Genomic DNA, 16,841 nt, shown 5'->3' with positions numbered 1-16,841 from the left:
CAATTGCAGTCCCAGCTATCCCAGCTGCATTGTAATCTCATGATACAGGGGTCATTAAGGTGGAAGTGGCAGAAGTCCCAGGTAAGAAGCCTAGGAGTGCTCTGGGGAATTCCAGGGAAGTGAGGGAACCCTAGAAGGGCTGGCAAAGGCTGTAAGTTGGGAACCAAGGGATAATTTGTGAGGCCTAGCACAAGTCGTACACAAGCACAGAAAGTTGCAGGGCTAGATAGTGAAGGAACATGCACATGCAGGAAAGCTGCAAGATAGATGGTACAGAAGGGTAAGAGCATAGGGAGCCTGAAGGAACTTACTGGACTATTAGAGAAACTTCTCTGTCGGCTTCCCCACTGACTTTGCTAGTGTAAGCCAATTGGGAAAATCAGAAATACTAGTTAAGTGACTGCAGGATGATGCAACATCAAGTGAACTGTTTGCCAAGCAACTGTTTTCCAAGCACAATCATGTGACTACGGGTATGCTGTAGTGGTCAGAACTTAGAAGACCAATCACAAGTACCAGTTTTTCAGCACTGAGGCAATTTTGAATAATTGCTGAACAAGTGTTTGGTAAGCAAAGACTATCCGTACATAACATTCTTAATTTTTTAAAGTATAACTCTATGTTACTTTTTCATCTTTCAAAAGGACACTAGCATTTTATCTTAAGAAACCAGAAGCACTGAACGAACATGCATTTTGCTTACCCATTCTTCACTGGAATGTTTACATCTTGTGACAGTGCATTCTGCTGAAGATGACAAATAGGAAACATCTATTGTTCCAAGTGACAATGCGGTATCATCCATGATCTACAATATAAATTCAGGCTCATGAGCTAAAAGAAGAAAATAATTTCAATATTAAAGAATTAAGTGTATTTGTAAATAACCAAATTTACTTATCCTAAATGTCATTCTAAAGCTGAAATCCTTGGCACATCCATAGACTTTACTTCCAAATTAAGAAAGTGCATGGTACAACTACAATTGGCAATTAAAAAGATGCAACTATATAACTATATAGTACAGCATTTAACTGTAACTTGCTCTTTCAGTTGTCCATTCAGGATACGGTAACTTATTACAGAAAAAAATATAATTATACTTCAAATTTATCTACAGGTTGCTCATAATTACCAGAATTGGTTTTGATCAGAGGAAATTAAATTTTTGTTCCATTGATACTCAGAAAGTAAATGCATGTTTAATTATTGTAAGATATGAATGAGAGGAATTTAGACCAGTTTCTTTGTAATATACACTTCTTCGTTGCATAAGCTTCTAGGCAAATACAGTTAAGTCAATCAGACTTCCGAAAGCTGGAACACAGACACTATGTTCTCAAATCAAGCAAGGATAAAATGTCTGGTTAGCTACTCAGTGTGTTTTGCACACCCAATTTATTTCAGCACATTGTGTGAGTCTACAATCAGAAGGAATGTAGTAGCACCTTTTTTGACTACCAAATTTTTTGAAAGGCAAAAGTTTTCACGAGCAGATCTCTTTATAAAATGCATAGAGTAGCAAGACTGATGTAAGACTTAAATTGGAATAAAGCATAGGAAGGGTGAGAAAGAAGAGAAGGCAGATTAGTTATACAGATGAGATGTGAAAGACTACAAGTCCTTAATAAATTAACAATTGCAGTATGCTTAAAAATCATTGTAAATGTTAAGGGTTTTTTTTAGATTGTATGAATGTAAGCAAATAAAGGTAGTTAAACATGGGTTAGTACACTATACAAACAGTCAGTAAAACAAGTATAGGGAAAAATACGAGTTTTTTTTCTAACCATGAGCATTTTTTGTTAAAAATGAATGAGCTTCTCATCTAGATTATGCATATATGAAAAATACGAAGACATAAACAAATATATTTGTTCAGAGTGGGAAAGCTCAATAACATGCATTTTCCCAAGATACAGCCAGAAGTTTCTTCAGGGACTCAGGAAATTATAGGGAACAGTTTTCAGGAGAGAATGATTTTGTTCCTTGCCGTTGTAATTACACTGAATATACTATGATAGTTGAAAGCAACTGCAAAATACAAAAATACAAAATACAAGGATTTTAAAGCTTCAGGAATGAGAGATATTTTAAAAGAAGTGATGAATCCTGGCTGCTCTTCAAAGAGCTTTAAGCATAATCTCCTAAGAAAACTAATGTGATATTGTGACTAAGATGTTGGATTAAGAATGAAGAGATGCAGACTTGGTATTCCATAGCTTGGGACTATGAGGAAGAAAGGCTTCCCCTTTCGTCTAATATAGAAACCTGTAATTCCCAAACTGTGATGCTGGTTTTTTTTTTTAACAAATTTACAGGGGTACTATGAAATACTTAATATTTGAAAGTAAAATATCGTACAAAAACATAATGAGATATAAGTACTCCATGAACTGAGAAACTCTGAGAATCTTTGATACTGACTATGGAAAGCAGTAGATCATATTTATTGTAAATCAAAGCATTCAAACAGGTTTCTAGCAGAAGACATAGTCTTTCAGATAATCATGCTGTACAGTATGTAGTTTTGAATACTTTTGACAACTAATGCAATATTTCAACAGTGACATTTACATTAATTAGTGCTTCAAAACATTTTCAAAAGTAGTCCCACATAAATTTAAATTGTCCAGAAAGGATGTAACCACAGTATGGACAACCACTGTCAAATTCAATTGGCTAAGGAGAATCATAGCTGGCATATAAACATGTTCTTTCTCACCTGGGAATCTAGGGAATCTCACTGAGAATCAAAGAATTATCCCAGTCTGTACTTTTATGAGAGACTTCATCTAGAATAGGATGAATTCATGGTCTAGTTTCCAATTGAACAACACCCTATTTACTTTTTCTACAGCAAGTATTACCCTATCACCTTTGGGACAAATCATAACTAACACCTACCAGAATCTCTGATGGTGATTTGACCAAGTCTAACTGCTATAGAATGTAAACTTGAATCTTAAATAAAATCTTATTTGGAACTGTTCCAGAAACTGGAGATAGGAAAATAGAAAAAGATACAGATATAGAAACAGAAATGGGAAAACTTAAAACCATGATATTACTGCAGTACTTACACTGGAATTCCTAAACATTTTTGTTATTGTAACAAAAACAATAATGTTATTGTATTGTATTTTGTTATTGTTATTGTAACTGAATGCTTCAATTCTTTGGAGCATTCAAGTATTCTGGCAATAAAATGCAACTCATGCAACTCAAGCATATTCAATTCTATGCTTTTTAGATATCAGGGATTAAAATTTCCAAACCACCCAGACAGCATATTAATTGCTTATCTGATAACATACATACCTCAACCACTGAAAGATAAAATAGAACAAAGTGTCCATAGAAGCAATAGCCTGTAAGACTGGATCTTTGGATAAACTTACCTGGGAGTAAATGTCACTGAATTAATTAGATTTATTTCCAATTATATGAACACGAGGCTGGAATGCAAATTGCTGAAGCTTCAATTTTTACAAAATACTAGAAGAAGAAAAAAAGGCATCTCCTTCAGAATGTGCTTAGATAATTTATATGCAATAGCATGAACAAGCAGTGCTAGGAAAGTATATAGTCACTTTAAACTTTCTTCTATAAATAACAGATCAACTACTGTATTAAACACCAGTATCAAATGTTGGGTGTCCCTGTACAAGAGAAGGCTACTGCCAAAGAGATTTTGCTCAAACTAATCACCAAGGGAACATTAGCAATCTAAGCCAAATTGGCTGAATGACAGAAGAGACTTTCACACAGAGTTAGTTAAGTACATCAATGGAATGCAAGTGAAAGACTGAAAGAAAAGAGAGAAAATAAGCAGCCTATCTAAAAAAGGAAAATGGGTATTTATTAGGACCTGCTTTGAATTTAATCCAGATTCATCAGCCAGATTGCTGTAGTTAAGAGAATGATAAAATATTTCCATATACTAGCTTGCTTCACACAACACAACATATACAAATAACTGCTTTTCACATGTAGGAACTTTCCACCATGCAGTGACTTCTTCTAATTGTCGATGGGCTCAGGGATAAATCTGAAAAATACTTTTTGTAGTACCATGCTGTTTCTCGATAATCCCATTCATCTCTTCACAATATGTTGCAAAAGAAAGGAGGGAACATGTTTATCAATCAGATTAGTCTGCATTTCTTTCACGCTGTGTTCATTTCACTTGCTATCTCATTCAAGCATGGGCCTAGAGCCAAGTTCGGTATGCTATGCGCTCCTTTTTTCAAAAGTTAGTTCCTAAAATACCTCCCATTGTAATTAGTGCGTACAAGGGTTTGTCCCACGTTAATCTTACGGTTGATTTATGAGTTGCTCAGCCAAGATTGCAGCAGCAAAAATACTGCTACTTACGGACGGTGACCGACTGCAACCTCTTTTTTTTGCCTCGAAATAATTCCCGTCTAAACATTTTATAAACAGCCTAGTTCTCCTAGAGCCACCATCAACACAGTGGTCCCAATCCCCGCCGGCCCCCAATTACTTTCTTTTTTCCAGCGACGATACCAGTGGAGGATCAACTTCGGGAAACGCTTTAAAGATGTCCTTTCGAAATATCTAGCCGAAACCTCTCCAAAAACTCCCGATGCGCCGGATCCTCTATCCCTTGACCTTCCGATCTCCGACCCTTTGGGGAAAACAAGCGGACGCGGCGCGGGCAGACGCTCGCCCTTCATCAACGCGGCTCCGACGCCAGCTACAGCACAGCGAGACCTTGCTAGCAAACTAGCGGGCAGGCTGACTTTTTCACGCCGCCCCAACAAGGAGGGCAGATGCTGACGCGATTTCCTGAGCGCCAGGCGCCGGCGAGCAGGGAAGAGGCCGGGCTGCGCTCTAGTCAGCGAGCTGTGGAGCGCCTCTGCCTGCTGTGAAAAGGTGCCCCGTGGCCACCTGGCTGGTGTCTTCTAGGTGTCTTGGGTTGCCATCAGCCCTGGCTGGTGAAATCAAGCGGGTTGGGGAGATTGGGTGGTGAGCCCGACTTGAAGGGAAACTCGGAAATCATCAGATTTTTCCGCTGTGCAGAGCAGTGGTCAATTTTAGGTGTAAAAGGAATTGGAGAAATTGCTTTATTCCAGGGCAAAGGCAGTCTCCGATTATTCTACAAAGTTGTGTTAGAAGGGCACCATAGTGAGTGCTGAAGCAAAAAAAAAAAAAGTGGATAGGTGTATGCACATTTTAAAGATTTTTTTAAAAAATTGTGCCTAATGTGTCTAATGTGCCTAATGATAATATGTATTAAGATAGCTGTGGTTTAGCAGCTCTTGGTGGAAAGAGAAAGTCAGATAATAATCTGATCTTTCTCTGCCCTGCAACAAAACCTGAAAGGCTCAAATTGAAAAAGCTCGTCAAACCAAGATTCCCTGGACAATCCCAGGCACCTCCAATAACAACTAATATGAACCAGGATGTGGGAAGAGAGAAAGAGAAGCAAGAAAAGACAAGGGCTGCTTTATGTCTTTTTGGACTTATCTTGCTACTTGTACTGATAATTTATATAATTTCTCTGATTTGTGTACCGTGTTGTCTAGAAAAGGACAAAAAACTTTGCCCTGTTTGTTTAGGTGGAAGTTTGGTGCTCTTTTGCTGAGAATGCAATAAATACAAAGAGTGAATGTTGTATATTGATTTTTAGCTGTTTTTGCATACACCACTAAGCCACAAACTGCTTGTCAACAGTTCTAGTTGGGTTTCTACATCATGCTAAGCCATAAGCAGACAAACCACATTTCACTTTTCACATTCGGTTGTAAGTTCTATCAAATAGTTTTTGCTGCTGGATTCGGAGATACAGTATATGCACATCCATACTAAGCAGATCATTGTCTAATCAGTTCTGACAGACTAATCACCTCATTGAAGTTTATGTATTCCTATCACCCTGTTTCCTTTTGAGGGAAGCAATATTGTGTAAAACACAAAAAAGGAAAAAGCAATAGTAAGCAAATAAAATAAAGATAAAAAGATTTTTTAAAAGGAAATGCAGCACCATATACCAACACCATCCACAATTTATCTCCATATTTCGCCGTGCTTGCATTTCCTGTATTCAGCAGGTTCTGACCAGTTCTGGAAAACCAGTAGCGGAAATTTTGAGTAGTTCGGAGAACGGGCAAATACCACCTCTGACTGGTGACTTTACAGTATTCTTCTCCTACCATGCCCACCAAGCCACGCCCATAGAACCAGTAGTAAAAAAATTTGAATCCCACCACTGTTGCAAACCATCTTTGCTTCCATAGAGAAGTTCTTGCATTGTCTTTATTTTCTAAATGTCTTGCCTCACTCTTTCAAGGATCTAAATCTAACATTGCTTTCTCAGCTTTCCTTTTCCTTTTCAGAAGTATTGTTTTTTTCATTGTGATAGATAATACAGAAATTAGAACGAACTAATCCTCAAGTTAAACCCAGCTCAAAGATGTGTGTGAAACATCCTTGTGAAAGTATTTCTCGTTTCAGTGTCTGTACTTAATATGTTTATATGTGCATGTGAATGGAAGATTCCTACTGGAAAAATGGATTTTCTAGTACCATTTTTATATCTGTCATGCAGGATATGCACTATTATGCAGAATTGTAGAAAATGGTACCCAACTTTGTTTCACTTCTTTGTTTCACTTAACGTTGAGCTATTTGCTGAGTGTTCCTCTTACTTTATGACATTGTTATTTCCATCAGTGAATTTAGCATACAGCATTCAAGTCATATTTTCTATTTACAAAATATAGCACAATTCAGACCTGCTTACTTATCATGCACTTTCTCTATACAAACGTACATACAAAGTATGACTTTTTTTGCAGTAAAACTTTTCCCAGTGACCCAAAGAGCAGAAATCTGGTCTGTGTACCTTCCACCAAGCCAAAGCCCAAATGTTACTCAATCTCTCATAACCTTTCATTTGGAAGCCAAACACCTTCCCAGATACATTTAACATGGTTTTGAAAGAGGGGTCAAAGAGGCTATCTATGTCAAAATTGAACAGCTCTTCTCAACAGATGGGAAGGGATACAGTATCATCTATCTGCAGTCTACAACAGTCCTTTCAACAGTTCCAAGAAGGCTCCACACCCATTTGCACTATTCAGATGACCCTGAGGACACAGATAAACCTCCAAGTGGTGCCTCAATGACTTTCTAAAAGAATGCAAATGACTAGTATTTGCAAGGAATATAAATCCTTCCATTCCCCACAATCCAATGAGACCTGAAGAAGCTTGGATGTCTTCAAGGAAAAACCAGAAGTCCAGTTGCCTCTTGAAAAAAACACCTTTGGAATTTTTGCATTCCTTCCTGCTACTTTTGTATAGGGAAGCAATAACAGCACTCTTTCTGTCATCAGACATTTTAATCATATAGTACTACCTTTTGCTCCTTAGGTACATTAGATGGTACCTTTCTACCATTAATCATTCTGTAATTTTTTCATTCAGACACATTTCAGTTTATATCTCTCTTTCATGTTTACCAGAAGCATAACTCCATAGACTGGCATTTTTCATCATTATTTTCACTCAGTTCTAAGTAGCTTCCATATTTTTCTTCCAGGTCTTGTAAGTTAGAAAGATCACTTATCTCCAAATGGCTATATGTGAGTTGACTCTAAGGAACATGTTGGGAATGCTGTTACTGTACCATTTCTCACAAATACATAGGCAACATCCTTAAGCTGTTTAGTATCACTGAATGGGCAGTTATAAATTCACCTAAGCTGCTAGTTCTAGATTATTTTAACATCCCCTACTTGGGAATCAGTCTCATAATCACCATTTCAATTTTTAATTTCTTTCAGATCATGTTGGACTTGGCATTTATGTCAGAGCAGAGCATATACAATCTGATATTAGGGAATATTTATTTGTATCCCTTATCATGGACTGATCAGTTTTCATGATGATGGTGTTGACCATCATCCACATTTTATAAGAATGATGGGCCCACTTAGAGGTCCATTCTAGGCACCTAGTATATCATGATATTTGAGGGATTTCCGAAAACACCGGAGTATTTTTGTTGAAAACCAAGTTGGTCTGAAATATAAGCAAGTCAGGCATTACAGACTCTATACCACACCCAATCCAAGTTTAAGTATGGATAAATTCATTATTTCACCTAATTACACATTTTATTCTTTCCTCTTGTAATCTCATAAAGCAGATATTTCTTTCCAATTTCAGTGAATCCTGGTGGGTTACATAAATAACAAGAAACACAGACATCTGAATTCTTCCAAAATTGTTGGTCATTAATAAGAGACAGGATAATGGGCTTTAGAAAAAGATATAGCCATATTAGAAGATGATTCAAATTACATATTAAAAGTGTAATGAATCATTATACAAAAACAAATCAACTTCATTTCCTTAGAGATTGGGCTCCTCTGAACTAGGAATCAACAAAGTTCCCACAAATACTACTTTCTTAAAGACTCCTTAGATGATGACAGACTTTCTGCTGTACCAGATTTTAAAGTTCAATGTTTAAATTCATATTTATTGTTCTTATGGAAATAATGTTATTCTACTCATTTTGAGGACACTAAATGATTGCTTTTTTTTATGTTTTCCAGGACTCTGATTTTGTTATGTTGAATTCCTTTTGGTAGCTTAAAAAAAAATCTTGGGAGAATGTTTTTATTTTGAAGTGGTTTGCTAGAAATGCCGTACTTCAAAACAAATGAAATCAACCAAAGTATTGGACAAGCGATTCCTTATTGTATATAGACAGCTCTCAGTTTTGTATTCTAAGATTGTTTCTTGTGTGTGATGTTGCTATGGTATCAAACAAATGAGTACGGTTTTAGAGTATTCCTAAAGAGAAGTCTGCTTCAACTGTATAATTTCTTTTTTAAGAAATTCAGCTGCATTGTCCTTTGATGCTATTTAGCAGAGGCTATAATCTGTTTGTATTGGAATTAATAGCAAGGTTTCCATTATTGGCATAATGAGCAATAGAAGCAATTCTAATATATTGATGCATAAACATATAGACCACAAAATATTGTAAAGATTTTTTTGTAGAATGTTTTCAGTGAAGATTTTTTACTGATATCTTTCCTGTATTTCTATTAAAGCCTTCTCCTACAAATTAGCAATTTGTGTTTAGAATTGCAACAGAACTGTTGCTACATGGGGAAAAGAAGTATGGATTTATAAGAACTATGGGATATAACAGAAATGTTTTAAAAAAACCATACAGTGGAGGAAAATGAAGAATGCTGAGCTAATCAACAAAGGCATCATTGTATCCTTGCCAAAGTACAAACAGTCCCATTTATGCAACCAAAAGTTCCAACATCAACATTGTTGTTTGTGGACCTTTGTGGATTGTCAAACATTTTATTGCCTGATAAAGCTGTTCGGTATTTCTTTGATTATAAGTACATATTATAACGGTTCAATTATTTCATTATCCTTCTTGTAACTGAAAAATGAAACAAAATGAAAAGAAGGAGATCACTTCTACTAAGTTCTAGATGATTTACTTATTAGTGATTTGCACCACAATCAGAACCTTGCGTTAACAAAAAGTACTACTAGATTGTACTATGAAATTGTCACTCACTTACTTAAGTACAGCATCCTTTTTATTTATTTATGCATTCATACTATATTTTTAATTAATGTAGTACTTTAAAGTTTTGTATTCTGATCTTTAATACTTTGTATTGAATAAACAGCTTTGCTTTTAGGAGTGAACAGCAGAACAGTAATGTAAATTTAACACCACTTTTGTTAATTTGGTTCAGTTATGGTAAATATATCTATTATTTCATAATCTAATCTGTTAGATTGAATAGGATTGGGCCAGTGCATAAACATTTATAAACACAATAGGTAGATTTATATATGTCTAGAATTTAAATATTATTCTTGTAAAAAAACAAAACAAAAAGCCTTAATAAATTCATCTACACAAGTATACAAAACAAATCAACTTCATTCTCTTCCATTGAGCTCATCTGAAATAGGAATCAACTAACCTTACTATCTTAAAAATAAACTCCTTGGGGGCTGCCAGACTTCCTGCTGCACTTGATTTTAATGTTTGTTCAGTAATTTTTTTTCCTTTTCTGATCATGTGAATCCAGGGGCAATTCCCAAAACAGATTTTAAAAAGAAAAAACATAAGTTCCTCCTGATTCTCCTGATATTCTATAGCAGTATTTTCAATGTTAAAATGTGCTAACTAAACTCCCAGAATTTCTCATGCTGTCCAGGGAATTCTAGAAATTGGAGTCCGTATATCTTAAAGTTGGAAGTTTAAAAAACATTGTTCTATAGATGTTAAACTCGATTTCATTGAGGGCTGCATTAGGATTGTGTTTGACCTCAAGGGGCCAGGGTGGGCATGGCCAAGGTGGGTATAGCCAACTTGACATAACTGGTGTTTGGGGGCACCTGTGGGGACCCAAGCACTCTTATCAGTGAAAACGGGCTCCCGAGCTCCATTTTCAGCTAGGATGACTCCTACAACTCTCTGCCAGCAAAATGGAGCTCAGGAGGGCTGCATTCCGAGCTTTGTTTTGATTGGCAGAGGCACCGCAGATAGGTCCTTTGCTGTTTCCAGATCTAAGCACCCCATTTTCCTTCCTAAAGCTCTCCAATAAAGCACTTGCTGAATTAATGCCTGATTCGTGATGATTAGAGATCAGTCCAGGTCAGCAGGAACCGTAAATTCATATGAGATTACATAAATTTTAAAACTAATAGTGACTAATAAACTAGGCTTGTTTGTTTTCTCCAATGTATGACTTGGCTTCTATTTAATATTTAATATTTTTTCTATTTAATATTAAAATTGTATTTAATATCTCCATCATTGCAGAAGGTGTATATTCATCATTGAACTTGACTTTAAAAACAGAATGAACAAGGATAGACAATTATTGCAGAGTTGAAGGCCAAATTCAAAGAGTAGATAGTGAAAATGTTACTGTACTTGTGGCATCACATTGTCATCACGTGACGTATCACAACTTTTTCCCCTTTGTAAAATGGTGGTGGGTGTGGCCAGCACATGATGCATCCATCCCATGGGCCGCAAGTTTGACACCCCTATTATATACCCTGATGGCCAGATTTCTTGACTCAAGTGGCTATAATAAAAAATTTTATTGGCCAAGTGTGAATGGACACACAAAGAATTTGTCTTAGTGCAAATGTTCTCAGCATACATTTTAAAAAAAGATGCATTCGTCAAGAATCAAGAATCATCAGGTACAATACTTAATAATAGTCATAGGGTACAATAAGCAATCAAATCATACTAGGAAACAGTCAATATAAATCATAAGGACACAAGCGACAAAGTTACAGTCATACAGTCACAAGAGGGAAGAAATGGGTGATAAGGAGTGATGATAAGATTAGTAGTAATAGTAGTGCAGACTTTGTAAATAGTTGACAGTGTTGAGGGAATTATTTGTTTAGCAGAGTGATGGCATTCGGGGAAAAAACTGTCCTTGTGTCTCATTGTACTGGTGTGCAGTGCTCTATAGCATCGTTTATATGCTCTATAGGAGTTGAAACAGTTTATGTCCAGGATATGAGGAGTGTGTAAATATTTTCACAGCCCTCTTTTTGACTCGTGCCAGTATACAGGTCCTCGATTGAAGGCAGGTTGATAGTAATTGTTTTTTCTGCAGTCCTAATTATCCCTCTGAAGTCTTGTCTGTCCTGTTGGGTTGCAGAACCAAACCAGACAGTTACAGAGGTGCAGATGACAGACTCATAATTCCTCTGTAGAACTGTATCAGCAGCTCCTTGGGCAGTTTGAGCTTTCTCAGTTGACGCAGAAAGAACATTCTTTGTTGTGCCTTTTTGATGACGTTTTTGATGTTAGGTGTCCATTTTAGGTCTCTACTGTTGATTCTGTGTTGTCTAGTATTGTAAGAGGTGATAGTATAGGAGGGCTTCTCCTAAAGTCTACCATCATTTCTAGGGTTTTGATTGTGTTTAGTTCCAGATTGTTCCGATTACACCACAAGGCAAGTTGTGCAACTTCCGGTCTATAACGGGAGCTCAATAACTCTTTTGGAATATTCACCAAGTTTAACCTGTGTTTCTAATAAAATGTTTAATGTGAATCACAGTCACTCCAAACTATTCAGAAAAAGGGAAACTTTAAATCATGTTGACTAATCAAATTAGCAGTAAAGAATTGGCATTTTATCCTGGCCTCACTCATTTCTTTGCCTGGTCCTCATCTACTTTTTAATGATTTTAATGCATTGGCTTTTCTTGTAAGCCACTGAGAACCAGCCTGAAATGGAATAGCATAGAAATCTTAGTAAGAAATCAATAAATCCAAATTTATTTTAAGTCATGAAAATAACAATGAAAGATGGTAGAAAAATTAATATATTTTGGAGGAAATGAAATAAGGAAGTATCTCTGTCTTCATGTGGTAATATCAGATATATGATATATATTGCTGTAGCATTCCAGTCAAATAAGTAATATTTGATAAGTGTCCCTAGTCTTAGCAAAATGCAGCTCTTTTATAATCTATATCATTCTTGCTATCTCTCTAAAGTGCCAATTTTCAGTTAAAAGGCATTTTAGTGTATAAAAGGAGGAAAAATGGACTCTTTGTGCTATTCATTCATTTGACAGATTTTTCTCAGACTGGCAGCCAGCCTGCACATTAAAGCCTGTTTGCTCTTGTTGAATGTCTTTGCTGGAGAGGGTTCCTGTAGGACTGGAAAGCTGCCATAGATATGGAGTTAGCAAGCAGCCGCCGCTTCATAACAGCTTATCTTTACAGTATTTTGATAAACTGGCAGAATCTTTCTCTGCTGGTAATTGCATCTGAATAAATTATCCTTACTCAATGGCTTTCAGGTAAATAAGTGGTGTATGTCTGTTCTATGGAAAGGACGCTAGCCAATCTGATTGCTACATAATTATTTTTTTCTCCAAAAAGTTTTTTATTTTTAATCTTTCACATCGCTTTTAGTGAACAGTGTGTTTTCCAGGTTTTTACATTTCCATACAAATATGACCATAATTACATATCTATCTTACATATTTAATTTCTTATCCTATCATTACATTTTCCATTTTCTATAAATTTTCAAAAATATTCTTATATTTTAACTTTTATTTTATCCAATTTTAATTCATATAACTTATACTCTTATCTTCTTTGTATAATATCTTAAAATTCTTTATTTCTTATTCTATATTCACTATATTCTTATGCTTTTATCTGTCATATTTGCCATTTCATCACATTTTCTTATTTCCTTAATCAATAAATTCCATCTTAGTATTAATAATTTCAAAGATTTCCCCCTTAATTACCCATTTGAGTGCACCACCTTTTTATCTTATATATCCTTCAATTTACTTCCCTTTATCTCATGCTAAGAATTACCATAACATAATCATTTTTAGTTATCAGCTAAATACTACATGTCACATATACATTTTAGGTTGGATTCCACATGGTATTCTTTTCTTTGTTCTAAAACATTTATTTTTTCAAATACATTAATTAAGTACATTAAGGTAAGTAAAGGAACTGATATTTATCTTTTTAGTATCATGATTCATTTTAATTATATATTTTTTTCATTTAATGTAATTAACATTCTTATGATATTAGCAATAATTTTTGGAAAATAATCAGATAAAACGATTAAAATAAAAAAATGAAAACATCAGTTCCAATCATTCCATTTTTTACGATCTATATTCTTATACCTCTTTATCCATTACCTCTTTATCTATTACCTTTCCCCCCCAATTCACCCATTATCTCTAGGTCTTCTAGCCATATGTCTTCTTTTCATTCTTTTTAGCTTTCTATATCCCCTTCTTTTCTGGTCCTTTCCCTTATTTCAGGTTCCCTTTGCTTCTTTGTTTTTTATTTTTCCCCTCCCATTCTGACTCCATTTTTATCTCTCTCCCTCTTTTGAAACTTCTCCTACATTTCCCCTTCCTGTTGTTTCTTTTTTCTTCGTTTGACTTTCATAACCCTCTTTAATTATCTTTAATTATCCCCTCAAACCTCCAATTTTTAGTTTCCATGCTCCCCGCCATTTTGATGTTCATTGTTCCATTTGTTTATTTAAGCTGGCCTCTTCTTTAATCAACTCCTCCCCTTCTGGTTCTCCTTTCTTGTCTTTGTTCTCCAATGATGCCATTTCTAGCATTTGCAACGAAATATTGCACAATTCTATTTTTTCCCATATCATTTCCCTTATGCTTCTTAGGCCTGATTTTAACTCCACAAAGTATTCTGCCATTTTTGTGCACCTCTTTCAAATTTAATTTTTCTTTTAGCTCTTTCTTCAATAATTAAATCCAATCCAGTTATCCAATAGTTAGTTTAGTCCAGCTTCTAACCATCCGCTTCTGTTAGATCTTGTTTCAGGTTTCCAGGTTCAAAATAGTCAAGTGTTCATATATTTTGTTGTTAAATTCCTTCTGTTGAGTTTTAAATTTTCTTCAAAGTCACCAAATATTCCCAGAATTCAGACTTCTTTCTTCTTCCTCCATAGTATAATAAAATTCACTTTTCAGGGTTTTTGTCATATTGTTTCAAAAATCTTCTTACTTTGTAGCAAGATTCAGTCTTTTTGGAACCAAACACTTTTTAAAAAAAAGTTATTGAAAGTTTTCCTTTACCATTAGGTGGTGCTCTCTATTATGTCCAAGTTCCACCTTTTCTTTCCATTTTCCTTTCCCTTTTAAGACTTTTAAATTAAAAAAGATTCCAGTAGATCCAATTATTATACATTTTTTTCCTTTTGGCACCTTCAACTTTTGCTTTTAAATGTGCCTATTTAGTGCCAATTGTATAATTTAATATAACAGATATTTTATACAGATATTTCACTCTTTCAATTTGCTTCTTTTACTGTCCAAAGCATTTTCACTTGTCTCCATCCCCCCCCCCCGCCCTCACTTCCTCTGGTCGCCGCTGTTCCAATCTTTTTTTAAAAAAGACTCTTTATTTTAAAATCTTTAGAATATAAAGATTATAAAATCTTGATATTTTAAAATTTTAAAATTAAAAATATTAAAACAATATTTAAAACATTGTATGTGCCCACTTTGCGTGGTCTCAAACATTGTCCACTTCTTCAGCATTCCTGCACAATCTTTGTTCCGGGTAGCTCTCCTTCTTCAGGGTGGCCATATTTAACCACCATTGCAGCCTGTCTTCAGGGGGAATTTACCTAGCCAAGGAGGGGAGATGTGCCTCCCCTCGACCTGACAAGCGCTCTCCCCCTTCTTCCCCACCCTTCCAAGGTGGCTCTAGCCCAATTTGGAGCCCTGAAGTGCAACATGGATTGAAGACGCGCATGATCACGGTCTTCGGTCCATCCTCGAAGGAGATGCAACCAAAAGTCCAGACTGCTATATAATTATTAAAGTAGTGAATATTTATTGAACAGGAGAAACAAACATGTAATAATGCATCACCAACTATCTTGTTTTACCCAAAATACCAGTGTACAAATATCATTAAATTGCTGTTTTAACAATATTGCGAATAATAACAATCTCTTCATGCAGATATTCAAACAAGTAGTTTGTACTGTAACTCACAATCTGTGTAACATTCATGAATTAAACATATGCATGGACAGTTTTCTTCAGGAAATTATTGTCCGCCAGTCTGGTGCCTTCCAATATTATTTCCTCTCCATGATATTTATTAGATAATTCAAAACATCTGAAAGTCCTACTGCAGACCCCCAATGCAGATCATTTCTTAAGTATCCTGTTAGATAAAAAAAATCAATGCCTAGCATAAAACAATTGTGTGAAAGTATTAGAACAATGAGAATATTGACACCAAAACCCTAGCCACTGTAGAAAACCCCAGCTACAGAATTATCAGAGAAGCCATAGAGATTGAAAAAAAACCTGAAAGCATGAATAGAACAGATGATTCCACCAGACTGTCAATTATTTGGAAGCCTGCACTCACAAACAAAAATATCTCCACACCACAAGCCAGGAAAACACCTGTGCACAAACAGATCCCCCCTGATACCTCCAGCTCAAACACACCCCAACCAGGCACCCATATGAAACCTAGCTTCCTAATAAATGATAGCCGTCCATTTACTCGGAGCCAAGCCGCACTAAAAGCCTCCAATATAGGAAACACAATGTTGCCAGCCAATCAAGACAAAAAAAGCCACAAAATGGACAGAAGATATTAGAAACACCAATCCAGCAGAACACAGCAAACTCCAAGACCAATAAACACAGACCAAGACTCCCAACCAATCAGGATGAAGAAAAAACTATTCTGGCACAGCAGTAGGCTAGCCCAAAATTTAAAACAGAAATGGCTGTGAAAGTCTGGCTCACAGACGAACACAATACAGAAGCCCGATGATGGCAGATGGGATTCTGTCGAAACGTCGCTACAACTTTAAAAGTACAACTATAATGACATGGGAAAATACCCGAACAAAGCTGAATACCGTACACGTAAGTACCCGCGAAATTTAAGAAAACATATATGTGTGTGTGTGTGTGTGTATACACACACACACACACACATATCCTTATCATAATTGTGGAGTCATAACAACTATGCTTTGTGTTGGCTGTAAGATCATTTGATACCATATTTACAGAAAAGAGTAATCAGTTTTCTTCAAAATGGAAGGATTGTATTAGATTCAATGAGAACATGGATATAGAAGAAAACAAATAACATCCTAGGAGGTTTTTCTGCAGATGTGCAGAATAGTGTCTAAAATTCGAGATTGCTTTCTTTGTGAAAAACTGATTTCATGCTTTAGAATGTTATCCTGCAAAAATGTTACAACACAATTTGTCTTTTCC

At 35.7% G+C, this 16,841-nt stretch overlaps 1 protein-coding gene and 1 long non-coding RNA gene across 8 annotated transcripts in view; both read right to left on the bottom strand.

The window, feature by feature from the left end:
- GPAM (glycerol-3-phosphate acyltransferase, mitochondrial) overlaps window positions 1–4,727 on the bottom strand; it is a 28,990-nt gene extending 24,263 nt beyond the window's left edge. For 2 of the 7 annotated variants that reach the window (XM_026704758.2, XM_087932718.1), the window contains exons 1-3: window positions 4,508–4,727; window positions 3,402–3,498; window positions 704–834 (exon numbers count right to left, since the gene is read on the bottom strand). In XM_026704758.2, coding sequence (XP_026560543.1) covers window positions 704–805 — 102 coding nt within the window. In that variant the 5' untranslated portion in view covers window positions 806–834; window positions 3,402–3,498; window positions 4,508–4,727. Of the gene's footprint in view, window positions 1–703; window positions 835–3,401; window positions 3,499–4,074; window positions 4,478–4,507 lie in introns of those variants that run through there. The other 5 variants (XM_026704757.2, XM_026704763.2, XM_026704762.2 and 2 more) reach the window with 3 other exon arrangements.
- The window catches only part of LOC148125803 (uncharacterized), a 503,025-nt gene that overhangs the window by 26,920 nt on the left and 459,264 nt on the right, over window positions 1–16,841 (bottom strand). The gene's annotated exons all lie outside the window — the stretch shown is intronic.

Source organism: Pseudonaja textilis, chromosome 4, assembly GCF_049901715.1.
Source record: "Pseudonaja textilis isolate UNSWEBS1 chromosome 4, rPseTex1.2, whole genome shotgun sequence".
NCBI lineage: Eukaryota > Metazoa > Chordata > Lepidosauria > Squamata > Elapidae > Pseudonaja > Pseudonaja textilis.
The sequence above is the reverse complement of the archived record's forward strand: the minus strand, read 5'-3'. Positions and strand labels throughout refer to the sequence as shown.